Source organism: Indicator indicator, chromosome 6 (assembly GCF_027791375.1).
Source record: "Indicator indicator isolate 239-I01 chromosome 6, UM_Iind_1.1, whole genome shotgun sequence".
Taxonomy (NCBI): Eukaryota; Metazoa; Chordata; class Aves; order Piciformes; family Indicatoridae; genus Indicator; species Indicator indicator.
In genome coordinates this window covers 33,945,800-33,958,058 of record NC_072015.1, presented here as the reverse complement: position 1 = coordinate 33,958,058, position 12,259 = coordinate 33,945,800, and the positions used below count along the sequence as shown (strand labels likewise).

Genomic DNA, 12,259 nt, shown 5'->3' with positions numbered 1-12,259 from the left:
GGCTCTAATTCTACAATCTACCACTGTGAGTTCTTCCAGGCACAGGTTTTCAACCTTCCATAACATTGTTGTTTGCTTGTCTGTTTTGTTCTAAATAATACCCAAATGTCATAAAAGGAGATTAAAACAAAACAAAACTAAACTTTTCAGCAAGGAGCATACAAACAATGGAACAAACTAGAAAGCAAGGTCTACCAAGCCCTAAAACTGCATTAGGTTCAGATTCACCCCCAATTACAACAGTTTCATCCTTTGAAAACTTCTCAGCAGTTTGTAGCATGCTGTTATGTTTTTTCCCCTCACAGATGGGTTGCTGAGGTGAGGAACACATATGCTGTCCTCCAAGGATTACAGCATATACTGTACTCTAACTGCACAGTACTTTTATGTAAGAAAGGAGTAACATTATTTATCAGCCAATCTCATCAATTTGAGGCAACATGGGTTTAGGTTCTGTTCATATTACCTCACCAGCAAAACAGTAAAAAATTCTTTGTCAGTGTATGCAAAAATCTATGATACAGGTCATTCTAGAAAACAAAATATTTAATCAAGGACAGTCAAAATAGTCAATGTTTTCATATTTAGTTGAATTAAATGCAGGTTGTACAGCAGTGAGCCTTACCCCACATCCCTTTTCTTTTTCTCAGTTTGTAGATGAAATTGGTCTTTAGACAATCAGACAAGCAAAAGTACTGAAGGCTGTAAGTGCAGTTAGTTGATGTGGCAAAACAGCTTCTAGGGACCAGAAGCATTTAGAACAAAGTTGTTTCCTGCTGTGTTAGAAAACTGTATCATCAAAGTAAAGAGGCCACCTACTTAGATGGTATTTTTATCCATTGTTCCTTTTACTGTGAGTACATCATTGCCTTCCTTTTGGAAGCACCACAAATAAAGTCAGCATCATGGTCTGTCCACACAGTCAGTAGAACAACTGACTTCAATTTGGTCTTTTCTTAGCATTATCTTTCTCACCTTAATATAAAATCACTGACTGCAGATTTCGCTTTCTTGAAGACATCTTTGCTAGGCAAAGCATTTAAGTAAGAGATCCTTGTCTCTTTTTCAAGTGGCAGGCTAAGCCTCCTGTTCGTTTTCACTTAAGTCATTTGTGAATCCTTTTCCCTTTGATACATCATTTATTTGGCTGTTTCCATCACAGCTAGTATACCTGTTTTATTTCAACTAACATTTGCTACTTATGCACATTTACGTATCTGATTTCCTCTGTCACTCACACAAAAAACTACAAATCTTCTAGCATAAAATTATATATCAATGTGCAGTATAGAAGAGTCTGGCATGAACTATCAAATGCCATTTACTCAGAAGTATGGATATATATGAAAACAAGTATAGTGGTTTAATTGTGATAAATTGAAATAGAAGGGGAAAAAAATACAGTTAAGACTGCTTCTGATTCCATATACAATTTTTATTGCAATACCCTAATTGTACAGATACAAACTTAAGATGACCCATGATTGACTTTAAACCTGCCCAAATTTCTCAGCAAATTGAGAAATTCTTTCGGTATTAGAGCCAACGTTGACAGGACTTCAACAGGTGATAGGAAGCTTCCTCAACCTCTGTCCAAGTACAAACACGATCCACCATATATTTGGTCCAAGATGTATGCTTTAGAATTTTCTGATGAGTCTATGAACGAGTATATTTACCCCAGATGTGCAGCATAAACACAGAAGCAATAAAAAGAAGACTCATGACCAAAACTGGAACAGGCCCACTAAAGATAAAGAAAAAAAATAACTCATTAACATAAAAAAAAGTCTGCTTTGTCCAAAGGCCATCATTATCAGCCAAGTTAACTCACTGGCCCATATGAAATTGTACAAGAAAGTTCTTATTCCATTCCCACAGAAATACCTTAAAGTACACAGAAATGAGAGAGCCATCTCTATGAAGAATTGCTGCCAACCCTCTGTTTTAAAAGACAGCGTTTTGCAGACCCTAAATTTTATGCAACTATAAGGCATCATATAATAACACTCTCCCCCTCCCTGAGTCATTTAAGAAGTTGTTAATGGTTCATTATCACCCATCATTGTGAAAACAATCTCTGGAAAATTATCATCTGCATTTAGTACTCAGATAACCATCCAAGCAGAGACATAGTCAGATACAAAAAACAACAGAGTCCTCTAGCGGCTCCTAAAATTTTGGCAGAAAATTCACATTAGCTGTTTGTTTGGGGGATTTGTTATGGTTTGGTTTTCCAGATGTTTTATTTAATTTGAAAATAATGGCAGCATCAGTAAGAGATGGGGACTCTATTTTCTTGAGGAAATACACAACGTTCAAGTTAACTCTGTTATTAAATCATTACCTAAGAATGTATAAATTAACAATTTTCTTAACTTTTTCCCCCTTTTCACTTTTATACATTGTTTAGAAGTTGCAGAATGATGTTTTTCAAAACCAGTTTAATCTTAGGGTGCCAGCTGAGAGACTAAATCACTTGTTTCACACTGTTCTGAGACACAATTACACCCATTATTACACAATTACAGACACTCAACACTGCTTCATACCACTCGCTTCATACTATCTCATTTCTGGCTTTCAACCTGCTTTTTGGGATAAACACCATGAACTCCATTATTCAGCAAAGATTATCCTCCAGCTTACTGTTTATATTCAGGTAAACATTACTTGAACACAACATAAAAAAGAAACTGAAAACAGATTGAAACTGTTACTAACATTTTTCTATGAGATCACGGTCCATGTACTTCAAATGTTCATAACTGTAACCTTACATTAAACTTTAAAATTCAATTATTAGCTATCAGACTTCTTTGGGTATGGAGAACCCTGAATGCAGACATAAAGCAGTTAGCAAATAAACCAATGACAAAATGCACCAAATTTTAGAAGTCCACATACAGAGTGACTACCTTTAGTGGAAGGTATCCCTTGCTAGGGATGGATTATAGAAAAAAAAAAAGAAAAGCAATAGAGACACCCCAAGTGTTTTGAACCTCTTCAACCCACTAACAACAAGAGGCTACAAAGCAGAACACTACAAGAAGCACAAACTCCCACTCAGGGTATGACTTAGTGCACACCCATCAGCTGAAATATGCCTTCCACCTTTGTTACCCAAATATTAGGCTGCAAAGCCTGTTTCAGAAACTGATCTGGATGATTCTATCAGGTCAAAAAGTAAAATCTTAGGCTCATTTTACAGCTTATGGGACACTACCACCAGCTATTTGACTATAACCTTGGAACATTCACCTTGTCAAAACAAAGATATAAAAATGGTATAGAGATGCTATTTGCTTTGCAAACTTAGCTTAAATAATTTATCTTCATCGTTTTAATTCTGCAAGCATGTGGCATACCAGCTATATTATGTTTTCAAGGGGAAGGCACAGGATCACAACATATCCATTGATTAAAGAAAAAAAGCAATTATTTAATTAAAAGAGAATAAAAACATGCACAGATGCCTAAAGTTGCTGTGACAAGTAATCTCAGCACACTTCAAAGGCATTGATTTCAGACTTCAAAGACCACTTAAGGTAAGTCTAGGCAACTACAAAATAGAACTTGTAGAACCTTTTGTAAGCCACTGTAACTTTAAAAACTACCTCTCTAGGTTTACAGATTCTTAAAAATTTCTCACCCCAAATATATCTAAGCAGCCATCAATTCATCAAGTTTTCTAATGCATAGCAGAACATTGATCTCTCACTCAAAGACTGAAAGATTATGTAAGCAAGTGAAACATACAGACCCCATGCTGGCCACTACCCATACATGCAACTTACACTTTTAGCCCTGGAGAGTCCTCAGTGTAGAATCGCCACATCCCACCAGTACCTGTGGAAGTGGCACGGCCTGCACTTCTTGTCCCACAGCTGGCATTCTTCCTTTAGGGAATAACAGATTGAAATAAAGACCGAGATACATTATCAGTTGGTCAACTTCTAACACTAAGCACCCCAAGTGACTTTACTAAAGCAAGACACTTGCATCAGCCTGACAATGGCTGGCACACTACCACCTAGGGCTACAGCCAGGTACACAGAGGAACTAGGAGTTAGACACAGAGGAGCCCTGCCTACACAGAGGCACACAGCTCAAACCGTTTGCACTGTCCCTCCGCACCCTCATGCTGGAGCTGCCCAGACACCAAGCAGAATTGTAGAATCATGTAATTGTTTTGGTTGGAAGAGACCTTTAAGATCAAGTCCAACCATTAAGCCAACACAGCCTTGTCCACCACTAACCCATGTACTAAATTCTACACCTACAAGTCTTTTAAATATCTCCAGGGATGGTGACTTTACTGTTTCCCTGAGCAGCTTGTTCCAATGCTTGACAACTCTCTCAATTACTTTATCTCCCTAATATCCAACCTAAACCTCCTGGTTTACTGGTGCAGTTATGAGACCATTTCCTCATCCTTTGCTTGTTACCTGGGAGAAGAGACTGACCCCCCATCCCACTACTACTACATCCCTTCCACTAGTTGTAGAGCTCCCTTTTCTGAAAGTTAAACAACCCCAGTCCCCTCAACTTCTCCTCCTAAGATTTATTCTCCAGGCCTTTCACCCGCTCCTCTCTGGATACACTCCAGCACCTCAATGCCCAAAACATGCAATCTGTGAACGTGTAAACTCAGTATTTTGAGACGTGGCCTCACCGGTACCTAGAACAGGGGGCCGATCACTGCCCTAGCCATCATTATTTCTACACGAAAGCAAAAAGGACAGGAAGGAAAGGGCTGCCCCGACTACGAAGCCCCCGCGGGCACCTACCGCTGTCGGACAGTGGATCCCGCCGCGCGGGGAGCCACGGCCTTGCTGGGGGAGCGGCCGGAGGAGCCGACACTGGTGGCACTGGGGTTGGGCCCGGGCTGGGGAAAGAAGAGAGAATCGAGAAGGGGTGAGAGGCGGCGGACTCAGCCAAAGAAGAGAGGCCACCTCAGCGACCCCCAGCCCCAGACAGAACCTCACCATGACGGCAGCACTAACTCAGGAATCGCTACAGCCTCAGGTACGGTCCCACACGGCCGCTCCGTCCACGTCCCAGCTCTCAGAATGCCCCGCCTCCGCACCGCGCCTCCCGGGGTTGCGGCTGGCTGAGATGGTGCCTGAGCAGCATCGGTCTCCTTTCCCTCCTCCTGTCCCTCAGCGCAGCTTCTCGAGACAGCCCACTCCGTCTGATGCCACAGTCGCGCCCGCTCCCTCGCCAGCTGCCAGGCCGGGCTAGGAAAGCAGGGCACACGAGAGAGGAGGCATCAGGCAGCGCCTGGGCACCCGGTGGGAGGGTGAAAGGGAAGGCCCGGGGGGAAGGCTGACGTGTCCTGCCGTGGGCGTTGGGCTGTGTATGCACACTGCTGCACGGTCCGTGGCGGGCGCTCGGTCGCCCAGCAGCAGCCATGGAGGCGGAGAAGGAGGTGGCGGGAGAGGGCCCGTCTGTGCTGTTCCTTCACCCGGACCTGGGGCTAGGCGGGGCGGAGCGGCTGGTGGTGGACGCGGCGCTGGCGCTGCAGGCGCGGGGCTGCCGGGTGCAGATCTGGACAGCGCACTACGACACGGCGCGGTGCTTCGCGGAGACGCGAGGGCTGTCGGTGCAGCAAGCCGGCGGGTGGCTGCCGCGTAGCCTGTGGGGCCGCGGGCACGCCCTGTGCGCCGCCCTGCGCATGGTCTTCGTGGCACTGTACGTCCTGCTGCTCAGCGGCCAGCAGGTCGATGCCTTCGTCTGTGACCAGGTGCGGGGCTGGTCTGGGCAAGGGGAGGCAGAGATACATTCGGGCTCCAGGACAGATGAAGGAAGAGGAAGGCACTGCCTCGGGCTCCCCTCCCAGCTATCATCTGGTGGTGGGACTTGGCAGGAGTGTAGGAAGAATTGAGCTAAAAACTTCAGGATGAAAAGGCTTGTAATGAACTAGTCTGAAGCCAGCATAACATGAATAGAAGACCTTTGAGACTGAAGTACTGCATGACCTCGAAGGTTAAAATAACCAGAAACAAAACACAGTAATTAAGAGCAGTAATTAATTAAAGATAATAAGATTCTGTCAACTTTTAAGATGAGGTGGTTGAATATTCAGCCCTGGAATTGTTGTAAATAACATAGATGTGATGTTAAGGGCCATAGTTTAGCATCAGAGTTAGCAGTTAGGAGATGATTGGACTTAATGATTTTAAAGGCCTGATCCAAGTAAAGTCATTCTCTGATAATGCCTCAATATGGCTTCTGGACACAAAACAGAGACAGACTTGGACAGTGATCAAACCATCAAGATGTTCCCTACATAACCTGTGGTGATTTTAATATTAAAAAATGCACTTGTAGAAGGAAAATGTATATTCAAAGGTAGGACCATCTTAGTATAATGTAATAGTTCTTGACAGAGCGTACATGCAAAGATTTATGTGAAGTAATATATAACAAATGATACATAATTTATTTGTTATTTGGTATGTTTGAACTAATGGTGGGTTAATTTTTATGGAACTACTACCCAGCACCCTTTTCTGTGCAGATCTGGAATAAGTAAAATACCTTCACTCTGTGTCAGTATTGACTGTTGCACACTGGGTAAACAGCCCAGCTTTTGGAATAACAGGAGGAGTTGCATGGGGAAGTTTTAAAGTAAAAGATGGGACATTTAAACTAGACAGAAGGAAAAAGGTTTTTTACCATGAGAATGATGAGAGAAGTGACAGAAGGCCCATCCCAGGAAACATTCAAGGTCAAGTTGGGCAGGGCTCCAAGCAACCTGATCTAGTTGAAGATGTCCGTGCTCACTGAAGGGGAGTTGGACTAGATGACCTTTGAATGTCCAACTCAAACCATTCTGTGATTCTATGGAGAGTGGGGAGCAGGTCTTGATGGCCTCACAGGCTGAGATGAGGGTGGAAACTTAGAGCCACAGCAAGAGGTCCTGTACTGGGGAGTGCAAGTTGATGCACTTGTGGAGCAGAGAGGGAGAAGACACTTGGCTTGCAAAGGACTGGGTCTCAGGGTATGGCTTTGTAGTCACATGTATATGCCGGTGGCTCCAACGCAAATAACTATTATCTCCTTTTTTCTTGCCTCTCCTGGTTACACTAGGTGTCCGCTTGCATTCCTGTACTTAGACTGGCCAGGACTCGTAAGAAAGTTTTGTTTTACTGTCACTTCCCTGATCAGCTTCTGACCAAGAGAGAATCTCTCCTGAAACGCATCTACAGACTACCCCTTGACTGGCTGGAAGAGTACACGACTGGCATGGCAGACTGTATTGTTGTGAACAGCAAGTTCACCGCCAGTGTGTTCAAGGACACGTTTAAGTCCTTATCTCACATAAACCCAGATGTCCTCTACCCATCACTCAACATCAGTAGCTTTGAAACGATAGTTCCTGAAGATGTAGCTGACCTGATACCGAAAAAGAAAAAGTTCTTGTTCCTTTCCATTAATCGGTATGAGAGAAAAAAGAATCTGGCGTTGGCTCTTGAAGCTTTGCATGAGCTTCGAGGAAGACTTGATTCACATGAGTGGAGTGAAGTTCACCTAGTTATGGCAGGTGGTTATGATAAACGAGTTCTGGAGAATGTGGAGCACTATGAAGAGCTGAGAAGACTTGCAGCCAAGCTTGGTGTTGATGACCACGTCACTTTTCTGAGATCATTCTCAGATGAACAGAAAGTCTCTCTTTTTAATAATTCTGTATGTGTGCTTTATACACCAAGCAATGAACATTTTGGTATTGTTCCTCTGGAGGCAATGTATATGAGGTGTCCAGTTATAGCAGTTAATTCAGGTGGTCCTTTAGAATCAATCTTGCATAATGTTACAGGTTTTTTGTGTGATCCTGTGCCAACACAATTCTCAGAGGCCATGGAAAAAATTGTGAGAGATCCTCTCTTAAAGGACACAATGGGAGCATCTGGGAGAGCCAGAGTTATGGAAAAATTTTCCTCAGAAGCCTTCACAGAACAGCTGTACCAATACATATGCAGATTAACACAATAAAGTTATATTCCCATACTATATTTCACATCTCTGTATCTCTCATTTGTACTGGAGTCCAGTATTTATTGTGACTGTGATGAGGAACCTAGGTCATCTGAATTTCCTCCTTGCACTATTTGTGCTGCCTTATGTCACTTGATATAAAGAGTGAGCAAAACCTCCTGCTGTCTCATTAGAAGGGTAAAATGTTCGTGTGGTAGGCCAGTCCATCACTGTAGGAGCTCTTTTTTTTGCCTGTTGTGCCTTGGAAAAATGCATAGTTAAATGGCGGTAGCTTACCAGGAAATTGTCATGTGTTCCACTTTAATGCTCTATGGTATGGCTGATTCTGTTTATGAAGTGTGGATTTGTACAGATAAGACAAGCACAGCTTTGTTTTTATGTATTTTAAATGTTCATCAGTAATTTTTAAGTAAAAGAGCTATCAGCTGAAGTATGGAGAGAATTGCACCGTCCAAACAACTGCCTTTTTTGAAGAAACAGCACTGTTAGGGTTACAAACAGTATAGTTTTAAAATGACTGACCTCTTGCTGTACTTCTCTTCTTAAACTGTGTCATGTAGCCACATAAACAAGCATACAGGTGTGTGAGCAGGAGGAAGCTGAGAAGAGAATAAAACCAAGGACATCAGAGCACCTCAGGCAGAAATGTTAGTGCTGAAATGCTGTGGCTGCAGATGCCTGCAGTACTTAAGGATATAGTTATGCTTTGAAAGTTTCTGGTTTGTAGAGACTGAAATGTTATCGCCTTTATTTAATGTTTCCTTCTAAATGACAGCACATTTCTTTAAAAGGTGTCAATCTGGAGCAGGCAATAAAGACATTTTGCCTGTTTTGGTGGCAACTTTTCAATATTAATTTTCTGAAGATTGTAACTGGGGGATACTTTTCTCATAATGCAGTGACTGCATGTGATGCCTCTCTGACTTTTTTTTTTTCCTCCAAGGGTAATATCTGGTTTGGGGTAAGGAATATTTTTTTTTATTTGTTTACTTCTCTTTATTGCTTCATAGCTTTATATAGTTTTCTGTAACACAACCCACAGAGTTGAATTCTAAGTCTGAAAATGGATTGAGTAACTACAGTTTCCTGATTCTTTCCAATCCAGCTTTATCTATAAAATACATTTTTGTAATTTGAATTTGGCAATTTGTGTTTAAATTATTTCAGGCATTTTCATATTTAGTACTTCACAACAGAGGGATGAATCTTTCTGTTGCTTAGGACTGCAACCCAGGTCTCAGTATATAAGGATTTTATTTAAACAAACAAAAATCCATGTCGTTGTCTTTCATCAGGAAGTTGGGATGCTATAACCCTAAACCATGTTACTAAGTGCCACACCTACATGTCTTTTAAATACCTTCAGTGACTGCTTCCCTGGGCAGCCTGTTCCAATGCTTAACAACTCTTTCTGTGAGTCTTTCTGACAATAAGAGGGCTGCCACGTCCACCAACAAACCTTGTCCCTCAGCACCTCATCTACATTTCTTTTAAATACCAGTAGGGATGGTGACTCCATCACTTTCCCAGGTGGCCTCTTCCAATGCCTGACAGCCCTTTCTGTGAAAAGATTTTTCCCAATGTCCAACCTTCCCTGGTACAACTTGAGGCCATTTTTGCTTGTCCTATCACTTGTTACTTGGGAGAAAAAAACTGACCCAGCTTGCTACAGCCTCCTTTCAGGGAGTTGTGTAGAGAGCAGTAAGGTTTCCTTTCAGTTTCCTTTTCTCCAGGCTAAACAACCTCACTTGCCTCAACTGCTCCTCATGTTCTCCAGATTCTTCACCAGCATTGTTGCCCTTCTTTGGACATACTTCACTACCTCAATATCCTTTTTGCAGTGAAGGGCCCAAAACTGAACAAAGTGAAGTGCAGCCTCACAAGTGCTGTGTACAGGAGGGCAATCACTTCCCTGTTCCTGCTGGATGCTCCGTTCCTGATACAGGCCAGGATGCTGGGCACACTGCCAGCTTATATTCAGCCATTTGTCAACCAATACCCTCTGGTCTTTTTCTGCTGGGTAGCTTTCCAGCCACTGCCCTGAGACTGTAGCATTGCATGAGGTTATTGCGACCCAATTACTAGACCCAGCACTTGGCCTTGTTGAACCTCCTATCACTGGGCTTGGCCCATTGATCCAGCCTGTCCAGATCCTTTTGTAGAGTTTTCCTACCCTCGAGCACATCAACACACCTGCCTAACTTGGTGTCATCTGCAAACTTACTGAGGATTCCCTCGATGCCTTCATCCAGATCATTGATGAAGATGTTAAATAGAACCTATCCCACTATCTAGCCCTGGGGAACACTACTTGTGGCTGGCCACCAACCATATTTTAACACTCCTTCACCATTGTTCTCTGGGCCTGGCTATCCAGCCAGTTTTTCACCCACTGTAGAGTATGCCCATCCATGCCATGAGCAGCCAGTTTCTCCAGGGGAGTGCTATGGGAAACAGGGTCAAAGGCTAGATAGACAACATCCACAGCCTTTCTCTCATCCATTAAGCGAATCACCTTGTCAAGCAGGACTTGTCTTTCAGAAACCCGTGTTGACTGGGCCTGATCACCTAGTTGTCCTGTCCCATGCTGCACGATGGCACTCAAGAAGCTCCATGCTTTCCCTGATGTTGGGATCAGGCTGACAGGATCCCTGGATCCTCCTTCTGGCCCTCAGTATGGTTGCAAAGGCCTCCCTTTTTGCTATCCCTTCTCACTTTTCTCCTGCTGGAGGGGAACTTTATGCTGCTTCCCCAATAGCTCACCTCCGCGGTATGGGATAAGGAAGGAGATAAAAAAGACAATGCTTTTTTTTTTTTCATGTTCAATGACTACATCCAAGGTCACCTCTTGATAGGGGAGGCACAGATCAACTCCTCTTTAGTTCTTCATGGATTTGGTGCAGTAATCCTCAGTAATCCTGGGTGGTTTGCAGTTTGAAGAATGACATTACATCTGTATAAAATGCCTCAGGCTTTTTTGCTGTGTCCAGTTTGTTCTTAATTTTATGTCTTAAACAGTTGAGTGCTATTGCTGTGCATGAGGAAAGCTGTGTTCTAATACTACATAGTCTCTCAGAGCTGGAATTTGTGATTAAACTTGTGGTTGTTAAATGTTTGAATTATGCAGTGACTCACTGGTAAGTTTTCCTGAGCATCTATTCATCCAGTCCCATACTGTCCTTTCCACTACTGCTATATGAAAGACTTACACATGAAAATGAACTTTTACATTTACAGGAGAAAGAAACTGTATTTGTTTCAGAAATGCCAGCTCTCAGCCAGTTGCCTATTTTATGCCAGTGTAACTTCGGTTCCTCTCGATTTCTTCCCCTCCTTTTTGGAAATCCAACAAGGATCTGCATTATGCAAGTAGAATGCACAATGTCCTTGCCAGTGATGAGCCACCTGTCAATTAAATAGAATCAGCTCCATCATGAAAGGACAGTAAATGCCCCAGGATTTTACAAGCCAGCATGTTCTAGGGGATGCTCTGTTATGCTGTTTCTAGACCAACACAATACAAGAAAACAAAGCTGACCCAATCTGAGTTTTCAAAATAGCAGATTTTTAAAGCAATAATTATTTGTAGCTGTTTTGAACCTGCTTTAAAAATCTGTATGCTTTGCATGTACATCTTACCTCCTTTCTCCTTTATAAAAAATATTTAAGAGAGTTTTCTTTAAATCAAATTGCAAACGCCTTTTGCAATCTGCTGTCAGAAAAAAATTACTAATTATTGGACTGATATAATTATATAAATTGCCATTAGCCTACAAGAAAATGAAAGTTTTACATTCATGTCCCACCTGTGTGGTGTGAATGATGATGCAAGAAGAATAAACAGACTGCAAGATCGATTTCATGTCCTATCCTCCCCATATTTGCAGATCCTTCTTCATTCAGTTACACCCCAAATATATAAAAAGAAGACAAATAAAAAAGTTATTTAAAGCATAGTTGGAAAAATAAGGACAGAGTACATACAAGGATAGTAGGTGTGAACAAAAGAAGACAAGGAGAGAGAGGTGATTAGGCTTTATAGTACCTTACCAATACTGTGAGCTGGTACTTTTAATACCTATAATAAATAAGATAAACCACAAACAAATAATTTCTTGCACTTAATTTATATAAACTCTTTTTCAGATTCTAAAAAGAAATTGTTAAGCCAACAGTTTCAGAATGAAACCAGCCTGCTAATGCTTTTTCCCTCCCTCTCCCTGCCCCCTTCATTACTATTTTTTTACAATTTTACACA

General features: G+C 42.2%; 1 protein-coding gene across 1 annotated transcript; it reads left to right on the top strand.

The window, feature by feature from the left end:
* Positions 1-5,413: 5,413 nt before the first annotated feature.
* ALG2 (ALG2 alpha-1,3/1,6-mannosyltransferase) lies at positions 5,414-7,998 on the top strand. Its single transcript, XM_054382029.1, has 2 exons — positions 5,414-5,746; positions 7,096-7,998. Exons 1-2 carry the CDS (start codon positions 5,414-5,416, stop codon positions 7,996-7,998), a joined length of 1,236 nt encoding a protein of 411 aa, XP_054238004.1.
* Positions 7,999-12,259: the final 4,261 nt, after the last annotated feature.

Bases quoted from the DNA above. Each gene is read 5' to 3' on its own strand.
- ALG2 (XM_054382029.1), top strand. From the start codon at position 5,414: ATGGAGGCGGAGAAGGAGGTGGCGGGAGAGGGCCCGTCTGTGCTGTTC. The intron at 5,747-7,095 runs GTGCGGGGCTGG...TGGTTACACTAG, and splicing joins ATGCCTTCGTCTGTGACCAG to GTGTCCGCTTGCATTCCTGT.